Below are 18,060 nucleotides of genomic sequence, written 5' to 3'. Positions count from 1 at the left end.
ACACACTGAACACAACATCTGTGAGCTGAGTGTGTGTGTGTGTACCTGTAGGGAGTTTAGGAGGATGAAGACGTAGGCCATTACAATGGATAGAGGAACCAAAACACCGCACAGCCACGTCAGTCCAAGGATGGGCAGCAACACCAACACTGCTTTCACTGCAGCCCTGTACCCACAAACACAACAACCAATCACACCACTCTAAAGTAGCTGATTGAGCTGAGCAAACCACGTAAAATGTATTTAATTATTTCCTTCAGGTTCTCCTTCTGATCATCTATTCAATTTCCAACTTTCCCAACTTTTTATTTTTTTTTGTCAAAACTGAGAAGCTCCGGTGAGCCAGTTGTTCCATATACAAGCCTATACAGCTGGAAGGCTCACGGGGTGAAAACTTCCCACCTTAAATCCACCTTAATTCTGTTTAGAGTGGAATTAGCGTTCCGCTTAGGTGACCGCCAAACCGCAACAGCTGTCTGTGTGTTCTCGTGTGTGTGACATGGCATGCGACGGGCCCTAGTTTATTCAGCGGAGGAATGTGTTTGAGTTTCCGAGATGGCTGCCACCCAGGCAAATAGTTCAAGGCCTGTTTTGAAAACCTTCATAAAGCACCTACTGTGAGCCCCAGTGGACTAAGGTAGGTTCAAACACGCCCACAATCATGATTTCATCTGCTAGGATTACATAGAAGCTTGCAGGATTTTACTCCAATCCCACTGAAGTGAAAAGACAGCAGGGACGCAGCCTGGGATGGTGCTTTTGTACTGACATCACAGTGCAACAGCAACGGAGACGTCAGTGTACCAAGGCAGGTTTAGCAATGGTAGATGGTATGGAACAAGAAACGTTAACTGTACAAAACTCCGGGACTTGAGTTAGTGATTTGCACGCATGCTACATTTCAAATTAACACTAAATTAATCCAAACTAAAATAAGTTAACAAACATATCATATGTATTTATATATTTTTCTTTTAAATTGAAAGAATATAAATTTGTCAGTTAGTAACATAATCTTTCAATTCCAAACAACACCATAGTTTGAATTATTTCTATGACATAAGCAGAAGTTAAATATACTGTTGCAAGACAATATATACAATTTGGCAGGACTTAAACGATATTAAACACTGAGAGTATAACATTGCAATCAGTTAAGTCCTTTATATGGCTATCACTAATAAAATCCACTCAAAAGTATTCCTCTCTCTCGCCTGATAAACAAAAGCCACTGATTTAAAATGACAAAATGCAGTACAAAATCACTTAATGACTACAGCTTGTCCGTTTCAAGGCCTCTGGCCGAGGCCAATACACATTAAAAAGAGGACAAATGGTGCCTCCTTGTGGTTGGTACCTGATCTGCTCATACGTTCGCTCCACCGGACTGGCTCCCATGGCCAACATGATGGACCTTCTCTTGGCTGTGGAGATTGTGATGACCACAACCCTGGTTAATACCAATATGTTCACCTTCAAAATAAAATCAGGAGAGTACAGAAATGAGGAAGAAGCAAAGATTCCACAGAGACCGTCATAAAAGAAAGTAAATACAAATATCTAAGGAGAGGTAGTAACATTAGGTTTTATAGTCCAAAACTATCATCCCTGTTATGCTCTATTTTAACAACATCAGTTCAGCTAATTATAATTCAATTTGCTGACCATGATGATGAAGATGACAGGCCCAGCAAAACCCCAGATAATGCCATTCTGCAGACTGAGCCAGCAGTAGTCATCAGCCGAGTACTTGCTCGGGGCTGACGCTAGTGTGATGGTGACTATCAGCACAGGCAGACCTGGTTAGATTGAGAGGTTTTAAAAAATACACACAGAGGAGGTAAAAGCACTGATGTTTTGTTGAATCGCACATATAGAGAGTCAGTTAGAGCACTGCACATTACACAGTGTGACAAATCAACTACTTCCACAAGAAAAACCTGGCAGCCCGTCTGCATGTGTAACGATAAGGAACAATTTGGTTTGGTCATGTAACTGTACCCCAGCCGATGAGATAGTAATATTTCATATGTTGCTCCTCGCTTAGGTTGACTGCAACCACCTTGCTCCAGAGCAGCAGACCCTCCACCAGCATCCAGCTAAATGCCGCCATGAAGAAGAGATGGAGCAGCGCCGCCACGAGCGTACAAGCCACCTTACAACACACAAGCACAGGCATAAACATAAGATTTGTCATTATGAGATGAAAGTTGCATTAGTGATACTAAGTAATAAAAGTCAAGAATGGCTACAAGCCTTAACTACACACACAAATGAAAAATGTTTAAACTGTATGTTTAAGACGAAATATCCCATTGACATCATTATCAATCCCACGATCACAAGATAACTGTATGCATGCTTTTGTAGCCTCTATTCAGCAAATGTTAGTTTGTGTAAATGAATGATTATGATTTATTTGCAATAGGAATTAAAAACCAACTAAAGACATGTTTTTTCATTTAGACAGTCATTTCAAATATTTCTAAGCTTCAGCTAAATACTGCACAATTCATATGTAGGTGTTATAAATGCTCTGTATTTTCTTAAATCTAGATTTAAATCACTTGCTTGTTTCACTGTAAAAATACTGCAAATAGGTGTAACTCTAACAATATTTAATGATACCCTCTATAAAGGTTATGAAATCTGCAAACCTACTTTTAAAAATCAACATAACATTTACCTTGTTGTGAATGGCTGAGCCGCTGCACAGCAGAATCACCTGGGCACAGATAAGGGCAACGAACAGGTTCTTGTGAATGGACGTCCTGTCGGATTTGGGGATACTGTGGATACAGAGGGGGATAACAAAACCTCATCCAAAGGAAGATATATGCTATGGAGCCTGCTTACACAGCATTGCACCAATCAAATGCTATCTCAGTTATACTGCTAAGATAAGATAAGATAAGATAAGATAAGATAAGATAAGATAAATTTTATTGTCATTGTGCAGTCATACCTAGTACAATAGTACAACAAAATTGGAAGCTATCCCACGTCGACACTACACAAAACTGTTACCCTATTTCTCTGGTTTTGCAACATTGCTGTTTAACACATGTCACCAATAACATCAATCGAAATGTAAGACAGAGGAGCCACCAGTCATAAATGAGCCAAATATCTGGTCATAAGAGACAGATAGCTGTAACAGACACTATGGTATGTGTAGTGGTCTTGCACTTGCGTGTTTTACATGATTATATTAAGGTAAACAAGAAGGGAAGCTGGTACATAATATCACTATGCTCCGGTGCTACACTTCTCAAAAATAGCAGCAGATTGATCAACAGTTAACTGGAATGCTGCCTTCAGGCGGCTGCAGGGATTAGATAAAAGAAAAGCTTTTCATACAGAATAAAGGAGCAGAACTAAGAATTGTGCAGAATCTCACTAATTCACAGATTGACTTGGTTCTGAGATGTGACGTAAAATACTGACAACGTGCTTTGTGCCTTCTACCCCCCCCCACCTGTTCGCATAACTAACTGAAAATGTCAATGGCACCACAATAAGGAAACCATATATGTCACTGTTTCCTCAAACACCCAAAAAGATCAAAACAACTACTCGTATTAATTAATCAATACATTGAATATTTCCATCTCAGACTGAAATATCAAACAGAAAACAGAAAAACAAGAGACAGCTGAAACTGGCTGAGAGGTAAATTAACTAGAGAGCCTCTCATTATCTGCCCATCAGGCTCATTTCATGTCTGCATCACTGCTTGAGACCACTGTAATCCCGCCGCATGAATACAAGCGTCCTCGGCTTTGTGAGCCTCAGCTTTGTCTCTGGTTGCGAGTGAATTTAAGCGCACAAACACATGTACATCATACATCAGCGCGCGTGAAACGCGAGCCTGCGCTCTCTGTTTTTAGGGCAGTCGTAAATTGCCGAGGCAGCTCCTCTCCAGCTGATCGCGATCCCTCAATGACCGTAATGTTAATTAACAGCTAGAGAATGCCACCATAAACCTTCAGGGTGGACTCACATGTAGACAACAGTAATTACTGGATTAGCACAAGTCAATACTATCATAGCTTTAGGAACAGAGCAGCAACGATACTACTGATCAGTTATCTCAGCGTGTCTTTCTTATAACATGGCAATGCCCAAAAAGGTGTAAAAAATACACAAAAAAATGCCTAAATGATATTTGTGCTACATAAATTCCATATAATGAGTCCAAATTATAAGCTTTTAGCATTTTCAAGACCACTATTATAAAGAGAGTTTTTTGCTATTTTGACTTTGGAAATAATGATGAACCTGTTTTCAAAAGTATGTAGGTACTTGAGCAACACAATACAGTATACAACATAAAATATGTATAGCAGAACCACTGCATCTGCTTGACACCAGGTGTAAAAAGTGACTGCTGTGTTTAGCAGCACAGAAAAAGGTGAGGCTGCTTTGCGTCTCGTGGCTCAGGCAGACAGAAAACAGGCAGCTATTTTCGCATCATAGGCAAGCAGGTCAGGAAAAATCAGTTACTTACTCCAGCACAGTGAACAGCATCAAGGTCACCACCAGAGCACACAGAGATGCGCCACAGCCAATGAATGTCAGCTTGGTCAAAATAAGCTCTTCCTCTGGACTCCACTGGGACAGAAAGGAAAGGCAAGTTGTGGGAGAAAGACAAAAGAGGGGAGAATGTTGTCAGAGAGTCCTAGAGGTTGACGAGAAGCCGTCCAATATCTGAAAAATCCCTCATTTGATCTGAAAGAAAGTGATTTCTTACGTCATCGCTATACATAAATGGTTGCATTTTTATAAACTCAAAATCTTGCCGATGGTATTGCTCTTTGATGAACTTACAAACTTTTATGTTCTTCAGGTAAACAGAGAGAATAGCTGTACTACATTCTACATCCTTCAACACAACAGGCGCAGTATGAGTGACACCTGCTGGCAGACATCATGTACTGCAAATCCTATCCCCAAGATCGAATATTAAACTGGATCTTGATTTAGACAAGCAGTCACGGTAAAAAGTAATTCAAATACATTTAATTCAGTTTTATTTATATAGCATTAAATCACAACAACAGTCACCTTAAAGTGCTTTGTATTGAAAGTTAAAAACCCTACAATAATAAAGAATAAAGTACATTCTCCATCAGCTATAATACTATACCGTATTAGGACATTTATTCAAAATGTATTCCTTACCAGGTCTTAGATGAACAATAAAAGACCTACTATATCACGTCACTATTTATTTAACACAAACTAGAGCAAAATGCAGAAGCAGTATGTGAAAAACTAAGTGCAACTTAAGGCCCAGCAGCTTGTAGAAACACCTTGATCTGCAATAACTTGAAGTAACTTTAATTGTTTCTCACATTTTTCTCATTTTGGGCAAGCTACTGAGCCCAAGTTGTTCTCATTTGCATCTATCAGAGTATGAAGGTGAGATAGACAGAAAGTCCTTACCTAGAAAAAGCATAGAAAAAAAGTTCCTTTATGAATAGGTGCAAATGGGCTAATAAGGTAAGTTGTACAAAATGCTTTGAGTGCTCAGGTAGAGTAGAAAAGTGCTACATTTGTCATTTACCAACGGCTGCTAGGTGCACAAATCATCACCTCTCCACCACTGTACTTGACAGTTGGTATGAGGTGTTGGTGCCGACATGCTGTGTTTAGTTTTCTCCAAAGGCGGTTCTGTGCATTCTGGCCAAACATCTCCACTTGGGTCTCATGGCTTGCACAACTGTGATTTTGCAAATGCAAAATTGCATGAAATGTTCATCAAATGTACTTTCATGAACTTTAGCATCATAACTGAGGCCTGAAGTGTAGCTTTGGGGTTTTCTCTGAACATTATCTGAATTTGAAAGCAGACCTGAATGCTCCAGACCAGCCAACTGCTAAAACATCTGCTTTTATAGAGGTGGGCACACTTATCAATAACATTTATTCACTTCTATTTGCTTAGCAGCCACTTACCATCACAGTGTGTGAATGTGTGTGTGAATGGGTGGATGACTGGATATGTAAAGCGCTTTGGGGTCCTTAGGGACTAGTAAAGCGCTATATAAATACAGGCCATTTACCATTTAATATGTATGGAAGAAGTAACAGTGCACTTAGTTTATCATACACTGCTTTCGCATTTTGGCCTAATATTTGATAAATTAATAAAGATGTGGTGTAATGTGACACGTCTGAGACTATACTTACCTCATTTTAAACCCTGATTATTTTTATTATTCCGGATATGCGATGCCATTTTTACCATGAATATGAAATGTATCATAATATACATGTTGTAAAAAAAATGCACCACATAACTCATACCTTTACAAGATTGTTCACAGTTTACCTTAAATAACCTAAAACTTGATGTGTGTGATTTAAATGGGGGCATCACAATCGAGCTCAAGTTACCTGTGATTCGAGGTAATTCATCAGCACTGCAAAGTTTGTTGTATGGTTACACAAACAGGACGTGACACTAGAGCCATCAAGGATCACTGTGCAGCCTTCACTGGACCAGCTACTGGTATTGGTGTGCCTATACACAAGCACAAACACACTCACTGGTAAAGAATCACACTCATATTTAGGACTGAGACATCCTGCAGGGATAGTGACATGTCTTATAAAACATCAAACAATAGGCTACTTCCTACATCATTTATCGAATTAATTGAAATAATACAATTTTCAGGCATAGTCATGTGACTGTGCTGTTGGTCAAACTTACGTCAGGCTGAAATTCCAGAAGGCACAAACAGGAATAACTCTCTTTGAATACTCCACCTAGAAACAGAATAATGTTTGCATTTGTTTTAATCTTTATCCTCGTTTTAATTTATCTGTGGTTGGTCATCAAACTTTGGCTTATTCTAAATGACTATTTCTTTCTATTCCATGTGCTGCTTGCTAAGTGATGAAAATTACTGTAAAATAAAATGCTGTAACTTATTTTTAATAAACGAAAATTGCATAGCTGCTAATATCATGCTGTGTGACATCCTCTGCACAATAGGCTGCGCCACCTGTGATGATGAAAGGGTGTACTTGACAGCAACAGGTATGGTTTCGGGGTTCGAGGCATGGCGGACTGTGGCTGATATGATAGCCGATGCTAGATCTCCTGGGAGAGTTCTGGGAAAACAGGCAATGGTTATCACTGAGATACATCTTACATAATCAATTCAAACTACAACCATCAGATTAATCCCCATGCTTTAGAGTAAAAGTGGCTGAATCCAGACCACAAAGATAAGATAAGAAATTACAGTTCATTAAAAACAGAGAAACAAACAACAGGAAACCTTTTCACTTTCTCTTGGTCACTCAGTGCAGACTCCTTTGTTCCTGATACAATGTCACTGAACTGGTTGTAATGGGTATGAATAAATATCACCTCCTCATATCCTGTTTAGAGATAGTGGACAAAAACACTGTGTGGGTCAGTGGTTCATCTAGGTGAGCATCTAACAATGTAATATGTGTCTATAGCATTTGTAGTGTAAACTAACGGTTACGGTTAGCCTCTAGAACAAGTGCATTTCCGTGTGTGTGTGTGTTTACTACCTAGCGTGTGTATCCTCTGGAGCTCGGTCTCAGGAATGAGCAACTCATCGTGGCTACTGCTGCTGGGCTTGTGAGAGCCAAACGCAGATGGCTTGTAGACTTGATTACAGCTCTCCTGGGACAGCTTCTGCCACTTCATGTACACATCTGACAGCCAAGCAGATGCAATGACAATATTAACAGAAACCATAAGTTAGAAAGCCAAGAGCCACCAAATGTTTCGATCATTGCGCGCGTGTGTGTGTCCTTTCACCTATATTCTTGGTAGAAAGACTCAAGCTTCTTCCCTTAGTACAAAGCATCTCTGCAAAAGCTTCAGTGAACTTATCAATGGTCTTGACAAGCGTAAATGGGCCAATGTTGACCTGAACAAATCGATCAAACACAGGTTAATGGAGGTGAAGAGCTATCTTTGGAGAGTAGATTATATTTAAGTAAGTAAGCAGGGCGCCTCAAAGCAACAGAGTCCTGGGTTATGTATGCACCAGCTGGCTGGGGCCTGCATGTCCTATGTAATTGCCTGTTTGTGCAACATAAGCATGAATAGTTGTCTCTGCGTGTTGGCCCTGTGATAGATATAGATGGTGACATATCCAGGGTGTACCCAGCAAGTAATTAAATCTAAATCCGCATTATAAATAAAGGATAGAAACACAGACTGTTAAGTGATGCAAACAGGTTTCTTATGTATAGTTAAGAAACAACTTTAAATTCTTTTCTGATGGATTAAATAAGGTTCTCATAGTCCGTATGCGCTTAAATCCCAGGGTACACTAATTTGCTACAATGCTTTTAATAATTTAAGGAGGTAAAATGTTATTAAACACACAATTTTAATTAAGTAAAAAAATTGGAGGATTTCACAGAGATATCATCACAGAAACATTACGCCTCACCCCATCATCCGTCAGACCCATCCACTGTGAAGCCATGCGTGGCTCCAGGATCAGACTCGCAATATTTAGATAGTTGGTGGCAATGGACACCATGACCTCTGTGGCATTATCTCCGGCAGAGTGAAATCTAGCTGGTGGAGTTACGTCCATCATCTGAGAGAGGTAGAAAACATCGTTGGCGGTCAGGAGGAGTGGGCCACTTGCCTCTATTTTATGTAGGACAGCTTGGGTCAGCTGCTGCAGCAAGGTCAATTTGTCCCAGGAGCTGTTAGCACCCACCGCTCCTGTTACCTGAATAAACAGAATAGAACAAAGTTATAACATTAACTTAACTGCTGATTCACTGGTCCTTTTATACTTCAATCACTTCTATTCACTAAGCATTCTTAGGTGATTCTCTGGGATTTTGATCCTAACAAATGTGCAAAGTTGAGATGATGACTCTCCTAAAATTGGATCAGATAGTTCCAAGAGTTTCTTAAGTGTGTCAATTTTTTACTTGGATACATCTTCCACAAAACAGCTTAATTGGAGATAAAGTATCGTAATTTCAGGAGTGGGACCACGCCTCCAGACACGCTCCTTCTGGTTCTTATCTATATATGTTCCCCCAGTTCTACAAGTTGTCATTCTCGTTTATGTGCCCCACCCTCCCTCTCCTTTTCAATTCTTTAACTTCTTCACTTCTATTTAGTACATGGGGATCTGCCAGGCCTGGGAGCCAGTCCCCTTTGAGGCCTTCCCCAAACCGCAGCTCAATTCATGTCCAAGCCATTCACCTTTACCTACTAAAACACTGTCAACCCCAAAATGAGGACGTGGGCCCAGCGAGTGAAATGAAACGTAAATAATCAAAGAATATTCTTTTTGGGGGATTTTTTAGCACGTGTTAACTTGGTGATCTGCTCACTAACATGAATACTTGGTAGTTTATCAGACTGTACCACCACTGCACTACCTAATAACCACCTCAAAGCTCAACAGGCTGACTCACAGGTTTATTGATGAGATCCTTGTTCAGCCTCCTGAAGAATGGTGCCTTTGGTAAACTGAAAACACCCAGCTTCTCTGCAGAGACGGACAAATATAATATAATATAATATAATGTAATGTAATGTAATGTAATGTAATGTAATATAATATAATATAATATAATATAATATACTGCAATCCATTAGCACACAAAAGCACACACAGCACCCTAAAAACCTATTTAAAAATAATTTAAAAGCAAGAAAACTGAATTGCATAATTCAATCACATTTGTTGATGCACAATAATTATTATCTGTACCTCGCCTACACTGACAGACAGCTCCTCTGGAGGAGTTGCATTTGGCTAGGCGGGAATGCTCCGTGACGGGGTCAAAAATGCCGCACTCTTCATCGGTTCTCTGGCTCTCTGCAAACATGGTGAAGGGAATAGTGAGGCTTATACATATTATTAAGCTGTTGAAAATCGCGTAGGGAAATATCAATATTGATATTATGCTGATAGACAGTAGTTTGGATAATACAAAATAGAGAAATGTTGCAAATGTGAGACATTTCATACAGGAAACTAACAATACACAGCAGTGCTTAAACTAATCAACAAGTCTACAAATACAATATAATAAGGTGTAACTGGGTGAATTCAAATTGACCCAGATAGGCATAACCTGACCTGCTCTCCCCGTTAGAAATGGAGTAAGTTTGTTAACTTGGCTAAGTATAAATATTGCACTAATAGTAAATTAAACATGGTTTCAAATTACTCATTTGTAGTTAGCAAATGCTTCTGGATATTTTACTCAACATGCATACCCATAATAGACCCATATTTTGTACCCTCATACCTAACAAACCTATTTCTATAATATATCCATATATCTATATTATTGCCAATATATATTTGGTAATATATCTATTATGGCTAAAGCACTTATGGATGCAAACTGCATTTCGGTGCCTTGTACTTGTGACATGTGCAATGACAATAAAGTTGAATTCTATTCTATTCTATTTTATCACTCTAGGCATCTATTTTTCCATTGTAGCATTTTAAAATCTGTTTTGCTTTATTCATATTAAAATATTTTACTTGTATACTAAAACACTGTATGAATATATATATATATGTTTATGTATATCTTAGTTTTTATTCACTGCTAGCAGAATCTGGACACATATCGTAAGCTTTTATTTTGGTCTGCAACACATCATACTAAATCTGTTTTATTGAATGTAAATAAATGTACATAAAAGCAGAATGCAATGATCAGCAAATCTTTTGAAGCCTATATTTGATTAAAAATAGCAGAAAATACATTAATCAAATGTAGTTTTTCTGAGGAAGAATTTATGATTGTTATGAATTTGATGCCAGGATCAGAAGAAAAAAAACTAAGACAGGGGAAGCAAACGGCTAGGGAAGTTGTGTACTAAACTAAACTAATTTAAAAAGAAATTTTAATAATTAAATGGTAAAATGGTAAATGGTCTGTATTTGTATAGCGCTTTACTAAAGGACATCTTACAAATGATTAGGCTTAACATGATTTGATCCATGATCTTACAGGCACACATAGTAGAAACTAGGGACTAAAAGTTAACCATCCCCAGGAGCCTACAGGTGGATGCTGGGGTGGCTGAGGGGTCGACATAACGGGAAATGATGAAGGGCAGCAGCAACATTATGTAGGCCATCAAATTCGGAGGGTGCATTTTAAAATTTCTGGTTAATACATGAGGATAGTCCAGCATGTTATGTTGTAGCTCTATACTATCGAAACAAACATGTCTTTCCTGGGGCTGAGCTCCTTTAAAATAGACTGGGGTCAAGTGGGACACTGTCCTGTTCTAGCTAAAGATAAGAGTATACAATTAATACTTAATATACAACTCAAAAGCCAACAACTGTGATGTTTGGGGGATTACTAAAAGCCCCATTGACAATGAAAGACGAATAGAGGTTTTGGAGCACCACAGGCAGCCATACTGATGACTTATGGTACACTAAGGAATATCACGGCTCAAAAGCATCTTTTTGCTGCGATTTAATATTAAAAGTAACTGTGACCACCGATATTCTCTAATGCAGCGGTCCCCAACCTTTTTTGCGCCACGGTTTATGCCCGACAATATTTTCACGGACCGGCCTTTAAGGTGTCGTGGAAAAATACAACAAAATAAAACTAGTACCGGTACTGAAAAAAAAGAAGAGTTATTCATAACACACGTGAAAAGACCCAGGAAAACAGAGTTAAGGATAAAAACGATAACAAAATAACGCTGAACACCGATAAAAACCCTGAAAACCATACATTTCACACCTGACCCTCAACTCTCGCGGCCCGGTACCAAACGACTCACGGACCGGTACCGGTCCGAGGCCCGGGGGTTGGGAACCGCTGCGCTAATGTATTTGGACTTTTTAGTGAATTGATCACACCCAGGACGACCTGTTTGTTGCAGCAATACAATACCAAACCGCATTCAACATAGCTCTCCAGTAAAAGAAAAGTCTGAGCGCTAAGCTGAATGAAACTGGTCTTGGCATGTGCTGGCATTCGATTCAAACTGAGCAGGAGTGGAGCTGTAGATCAAAGTTATTGCTTTTATATATGCTAAAGCACAGTCATGGTTATAAACTGCTAGATGATGTTATTTAGTATAAAATGATGTTTAACTTCTAAGTGTAAAGCTGATATTATTTCTAATAATAATAATTTGTATCCATAGAGGACTTTTCCATGTTATACCTTGTTGCCACAACATTAGAAGCAAGAGTTTATAAGGTGCTGGCTTGACCCATATATTCTCCAGGTTTCAATATGACTGAACATATGTGGTATGCGCTGGAAAAACATGTGTAAACTCTTGAAGGCTCCGCTTTCCAGCTCACAGGACTGGATCAGCCACTAACGCCTCTGTCCCAGATAACACACAATGCTTTTCGGGGCCTTGTGAAGTCCACGCCAAGCCATAATTGCTCTGGATGTACAAATGGTGATCTAGCCAGTATTTGGCAGGAGTTTTTAATGTTGATGCTGGATTGTGTATGTCTGAGATGGTTTGATGAGGAAGAGAGAGAGAGGGAAAAATGAACCCGCCTGACAGAGTAGCAGGCAGTGCCAAGATCTTTCAAGTCCAGTAACTGAAGGAAGGCAACAGCCACCCTACAAACATTACATTGATCGCATTAAATACACACAAACACACAGAGATAGTCTTTAAAAGACCTGCAATTAAATTCTGATTGTGTGAGAGAAAATAAGTGACTGAATTCCAACACGCTGCCTTTCTACACGCTCAGCTCCAGCAGGGAAAGGGAGATTTTTGGAATTTCACTGCTCATTAGAGACCATGATGTCAGAAGGGGAGACGTCTGTTTTGAAGGGTGGGACTCGGGGTGATATGAGTCAAAAAGCATTTACCAGAAACATCAGCAGCCCCACCAGCTGCCAATTACAACTTGGTCACTAGCTCCCTTATTCATTTTAGGGAGGAAGGAAGGGAGGGAGGGAGACAGATGCTGAGAGTGTGCCTGTGTTTGTTTACTAATGTTTAAAACTTGAATAATAAATGGTCATTGGTTGCCACTATAGCAAACACGACATAACATGTGATCATAGGATATTTACACATCTAGTTGTTGTTTTTTTAAATCTGTAAATGATCTGATTTTGTAAAAGAGCCAATAAAAATAAAATGAATGACATTTAACAGTTTTAGTTACATTTTTTTTTAATACTAAGAGATGTCATTTATGATTAAACTGCTTCTGTGCAGTTAAACAGTTTCACTATTTCATGACATCACTTTTGGTTCTAGAAGTCAAAGCATTTTTAGACTTTTTAGATGTGATCATATTATGACTGGGTAATAATGTGGGTGTAGAAGATGATGGGACAGAGACTGAGGGTTATATCAGTAATATAGGTGGAGTTAACTACAACAGGCCAGCTTAGATCTTTTGTTATGTCTGACGTTACTGAAATGATTGCAGTCAAAAATGACTTTCAAATGGACTCTCTGTAATCGTTTTTCTGTACAGCAGCTCCACCCAGGCCCAGTGCCAACCTACTTAAATTGCAAACACCAAGTATAAGTAATTCTACCGCTGGAGCTTGTGGATAGATTGAGTCTCTTTTGTCTTTTATAGTCTAAATAACACAAAACTCCATACTTTCCTCTAGTTGGTGAATAAATTTGCTATAATAATACATAGCCTTTAAAAACCCTTCAGCTTTTGACCATGTCGTCTGATTGCATCCTGATTAATGTACCTTGACATGGGCTGTCACTCCACTGCTTTGTAAGGGAGGTCTCTATTTCCATTGCTGCTTCGCTCCACTTGAACACCAGCCCAGAGGAAACGGGTGAGCACTTCTTTTCCATGCTGGAAATTTCGCTGCTGTTCAGTACCCGATTCCAAATGTGGAGTTCTGTTATGCTCCCCGAGAATGATTCGTCACTCTTAAATGACCCCCCAAAGGTGTCCTGCTCCTGCCCGATAATGAAAAAGCCACCATTTCCAATGCTGTCCATACTGTTTAGGCCTTCAGCCGCATACACAACGTGACCATGAGCATATATTGCCCAGCGTCCACCATTCTGGCTCCAAGAAACGCAGACAGAGTGCCAGGAGTCATCATAGTTGAAGGCGTCATGGTAAGGCCCGTGAATGCCATGGACGAGCAGAGCCAGCTGCACAGGCTTGCCCTGGTTCAGGTTTGCACGGAGCTGGAACTCATTAATATATGACGGAATGGAATATGAAAAGACTGTGGAATGGCCAGAGCAGTGCGGATTGAAGCGCAGAAGGGTGCAAACAGTCAATGATCCCATGGAGGGGAAGCTGTACCGAAGACGGGCATGCGTCCTGTTCGAGCGCCCAGTGAAATTTAGAATGAGGGTCTTGGAGGACGCTTTGGTGTCACCACAGAGAGAGAGAGAGGGAAAAAAAAGACTATTAAGAAAAAATGCTGTCACAAATATTGGAAAAGATAGGAGCTAATTATAAAAAATCACTTTGCAATCCTATTTTTACTGTAAACAGCTGGAAAACATTTAAATGATTAAGTAAGCAGGAATTTGTCTGGACAAGAAAAGCAAAAAGAAAACAATTTATAAAAGGACCAGCACTAATGTCAATGCAAAGTTTTAAAAAACCTACTAAACCTACTTGTGATGCGTGTTATGACTTTCTTGGCAATCCACACAGACTGAGAGATGTTCAAGGATTTTAAAAATTTGGTAAGCTCCCGGTTTTCTTCTGCGTTGGAGACAGTAGCTAACGCCCCAGTGCGCTGCTTACACATTTCTCCAGCCCTGTTCCACTGCAGGCTGTCAGGAACATAGGCATAGTAGGATACATCACAAACCTGGGTGATGGTTTCCAGGAGAAAGGCTGCTCAAAAAAAGAAGAAACGTGAGAAGACAGGTAAGGAGGTGTGGCCAAACTGAAGTGGTAAAATACAGACTAAAACTGACTGAGATTCAAGTGAAGTTTTAATCCTGCCCATATCCTGACCAGGGCTTTGTTGTTATTATTATTATGGTTACAATATCAGCAGTGCCAACACGACCAATTATATTTGTGAGAACAGGCCAGACATGCTTGTTTATCATACAAATGACATCTAATGAAATTTTTCATTCAACATTTGAACGAGTCCATTTTCCAAACCTCTCGGTTCATGCAGAGGAGGGTTAGGGTTTAAAGCACCTGCCAGTTCTCAACTTTGGTTTTTATGCTATTTACAACTAACCATCAGCCAGAAAATAGTATAAACATACAAACAAAAAACCCACCTCTACTACTGTCCTGCATCTCACTCTGGCTTGTTATTCTTATATTTATTTTATATTTAGTTTAGTTATTTTAGTTGTTCGTTTTCCCGAAAACAAAAACACAAAAAAACTATAGTACCTAGGACTGAAGTGCAAATGGAGACCTTTAATTCAAGTGGTTTTGCAGTTGCACATTATCAGAGGCTCAAAATTAACTGGCAAGCAGTTTCAGACAAACAAAGCAGTTGATTCATGATCATTCATCATTGGGGTGAAACAAAACAAAATAACCCCCCACACACAAACACACACACACACAAACACACATTTTAATCATATGTATCATAAATGACTGCAGTTCCTAGTTTAGTTACATCATGGGTGAAGAGAGAGAGAGAGAGAGAGAGAGAGAGAGAGAGCCTCACCTGCTTTATAGCTGTGAAAGCAAACCTGTAAGACAAGCACAGGTGTTTATGTAGCTAATTTTTAAAGGTATAAAATAATAAAGATAACTGGGCACCTGTTCACTAAGGAGTGCAGCAAGTGCCAAAATGAATTAAACTATACATCATTAAATAATTAATTGGGCCGGGAATTAATTAAAGTTTGAAGTAATTAATAAATTCAGTACATTAATAATGATTAAGTAGTAATTCACTTCATTTAAAATGTTTGATGCATATTTTACTTACTTTGAATTTTAATCAATTAATGATTGTCCCATTTGATTATTCGCCATAATTAATGATGCATTTATCTTTCAACTATTTAATTATATTTACTTTTTTTAATCTAACTACTTGTTTGGTTAAATAATTATGGCACTCGTGGTCCTCCATAATATCACTGCCAGCCTAGCCTCCTCGTGTTTTTTGTAAAGTATTCCTTTAAAAGACTATTTCATATAAAGTAGACATTAATAAAACTGTTGACCATCCAGCTGTGCTACTTTCACAGAAGTCCGTTCATTGTATTTCTCTAAAATTATGATAGTTTCTTGGGAAAACTCACACTGTTCACAAGACATGTTTACAAAAAAATGACAAGTGAGAAAAAGTGACAGCGACCAAAATGAATCCTCTCGACTAACAAAAGGTTTCTGATTTTCTTTACCTTCTCGAAACAAGTGAACCGCTTCAGGTATAAAACCTTTTTTGCCCCAGTTTGTTTGAGGAGAAATGAGCTCATTTAAAAGATGACAAAAAATGTAATAAGAAAAAAACATAAAAACACAAAGATGTGCCAGCTACTCACAAGCAGGCCCAGACTGCAGAACAATATCCTTTGCATCCTGAAATTAAATATATGCACATTAGCAGGGAATCCAATTCGGTTTCCTGCTCCTACGAGTCCTTGTTTCAGTTAAGCAAAGCAGCTGTTTTTACCTGAATTATTCGCTCCTTTTTGTGCGTCTTCACATCTCAAGTCGTAGAGTTTACCCAAGTTTTCTTCTCTGCTGTGTGCTCACAGCCGCTTACTAAAGTACAAGAAGACTACCAGCCGCAGCAGACTCCCGAGAGTATGCAAGGAGGATGCAGAGGCAGGCAGCAGTAGAGAGGCGTGGGTGTTGTTGAAGTCGGCAGAGCGGGGTTATAAAAGTAAGGTTCGGGGACCTCCGGAGGCCTTACAGCTTTTCCCGACTGGTCTCTTTAAATGTTAGGCTTCCACTCATCAGCAAATGTAAATCTATCTAGCAGTCCAAGTTAACTGGACTGGACAATCTATAGGTTGTCAAAATTTATTATGAGGATAAGGAAAACCTTATATACATACATCAGCATAACTTTGTGTTGAACCTTGGGGGGTCAAGATCTCTGTCTAAATAAATAAATAAATCTGGGTAAATTCCCAGATGATTAACCCTTTAAGACCTACCATAGAATCAAGTCCGCCAGAGCTTATATAATATTTTTACATGGTGTAGTGCCATTTTTGGGAGCATTTCAAGTTGCTATCAATACAACCATTATACCCCAAATTTTAATAATATGTTTGCATTAAGTGCATAGAAATTACATAAATTGCGAAAAAGTGCAATAAACTACAAAAAAATTGAAAATCGTTTTTGTTTTTTTAACATATATTTCTAGTTAGAGAAATTTAAGAGGCTTATCCCTCAAAACTGTAAATACAAAAAAGTTGCACAAAATAGTTTCCTACCACAGGAAATTAATTTTGAGTGTCTTCATAGTTTTATTTTTGAAATACACCAATTTTTATACACTGCAGGAAAAACGAAAATAAATATTATACTGCAAATTTGCAAAAAAGCAGCATGTGCATCAAAATAAACTATTTCCAGCAGTGCAATATGAGTCCTAAGCATCCCAGAAACGACACAGAAAGTCATAAAGTCAAACATAACTTTTAAAAAGACCAGTATAGGCCCTGAGGCCCTGATGGTAAAAAATCAGAATCAGAATCAGAATCAGAATACTTTATTGATCCCTGGGGGAAATTATTTTTTGTTACAGTGCTCCATTTTAAACCAACAAAAAAGACTACATTTCAAAAAAGACTACATTTCCGCGAAAATGACGTCACTTCCGGTTTCGGGCAGGTAACGGCGGACATGCAAAGGTTTGCGCTGACGTCTATTCCAACGTAGGAAGTGGTATGAACAGCTGATCGGATCGGCAAGGCGTGTTTCTGGAATATTATGTTTTTGTTCCTGCAAGCGCTTTTTATACAGTTTTTGCAAAGCTTTACGTGGAAGGAAACCGTGACCGAGGACAAGCTGATGGCATAAGATGTAAGTACAACTCCTCCGGTTTCATATGCAAAAAAAATTATTGCGCTAGCTTACGTGATTGCAGAGCTACCGGGATTTA

At 39.0% G+C, this 18,060-nt stretch overlaps 1 protein-coding gene across 1 annotated transcript in view; it reads right to left on the bottom strand.

Moving 5' to 3' along the window:
* The window catches only part of LOC146558819 (adhesion G protein-coupled receptor D2), a 94,471-nt gene extending 77,779 nt beyond the window's left edge, over window positions 1-16,692 (bottom strand). The window contains exons 1-20 of the mRNA XM_085248210.1: window positions 16,615-16,692; window positions 16,484-16,520; window positions 15,655-15,679; window positions 14,622-14,846; window positions 13,723-14,364; window positions 9,747-9,854; window positions 9,448-9,521; window positions 8,454-8,744; window positions 7,811-7,922; window positions 7,558-7,704; window positions 7,296-7,398; window positions 7,017-7,125; window positions 6,722-6,777; window positions 6,403-6,529; window positions 4,511-4,614; window positions 2,687-2,789; window positions 2,002-2,155; window positions 1,666-1,799; window positions 1,358-1,473; window positions 46-166 (exon numbers count right to left, since the gene is read on the bottom strand). Coding sequence (XP_085104336.1) covers window positions 46-166; window positions 1,358-1,473; window positions 1,666-1,799; window positions 2,002-2,155; window positions 2,687-2,789; window positions 4,511-4,614; window positions 6,403-6,529; window positions 6,722-6,777; window positions 7,017-7,125; window positions 7,296-7,398; window positions 7,558-7,704; window positions 7,811-7,922; window positions 8,454-8,744; window positions 9,448-9,521; window positions 9,747-9,854; window positions 13,723-14,364; window positions 14,622-14,846; window positions 15,655-15,679; window positions 16,484-16,519 — 2,787 coding nt within the window. The 5' untranslated portion in view covers window position 16,520; window positions 16,615-16,692. The remainder of the gene's footprint in view (window positions 1-45; window positions 167-1,357; window positions 1,474-1,665; window positions 1,800-2,001; window positions 2,156-2,686; window positions 2,790-4,510; window positions 4,615-6,402; window positions 6,530-6,721; window positions 6,778-7,016; window positions 7,126-7,295; window positions 7,399-7,557; window positions 7,705-7,810; window positions 7,923-8,453; window positions 8,745-9,447; window positions 9,522-9,746; window positions 9,855-13,722; window positions 14,365-14,621; window positions 14,847-15,654; window positions 15,680-16,483; window positions 16,521-16,614) is intronic.
* Between the last annotated feature and the right edge of the window lie 1,368 nt (window positions 16,693-18,060).

This window comes from Mchenga conophoros, linkage group LG15, assembly GCF_057382185.1.
Source record: "Mchenga conophoros isolate Kocher_MC1m ecotype Shallow Benthic linkage group LG15, M_conophoros_male_GT1.1, whole genome shotgun sequence".
Taxonomy (NCBI): Eukaryota; Metazoa; Chordata; class Actinopteri; order Cichliformes; family Cichlidae; genus Mchenga; species Mchenga conophoros.
This window is presented reverse-complemented; position numbering and strand designations above follow the sequence as displayed.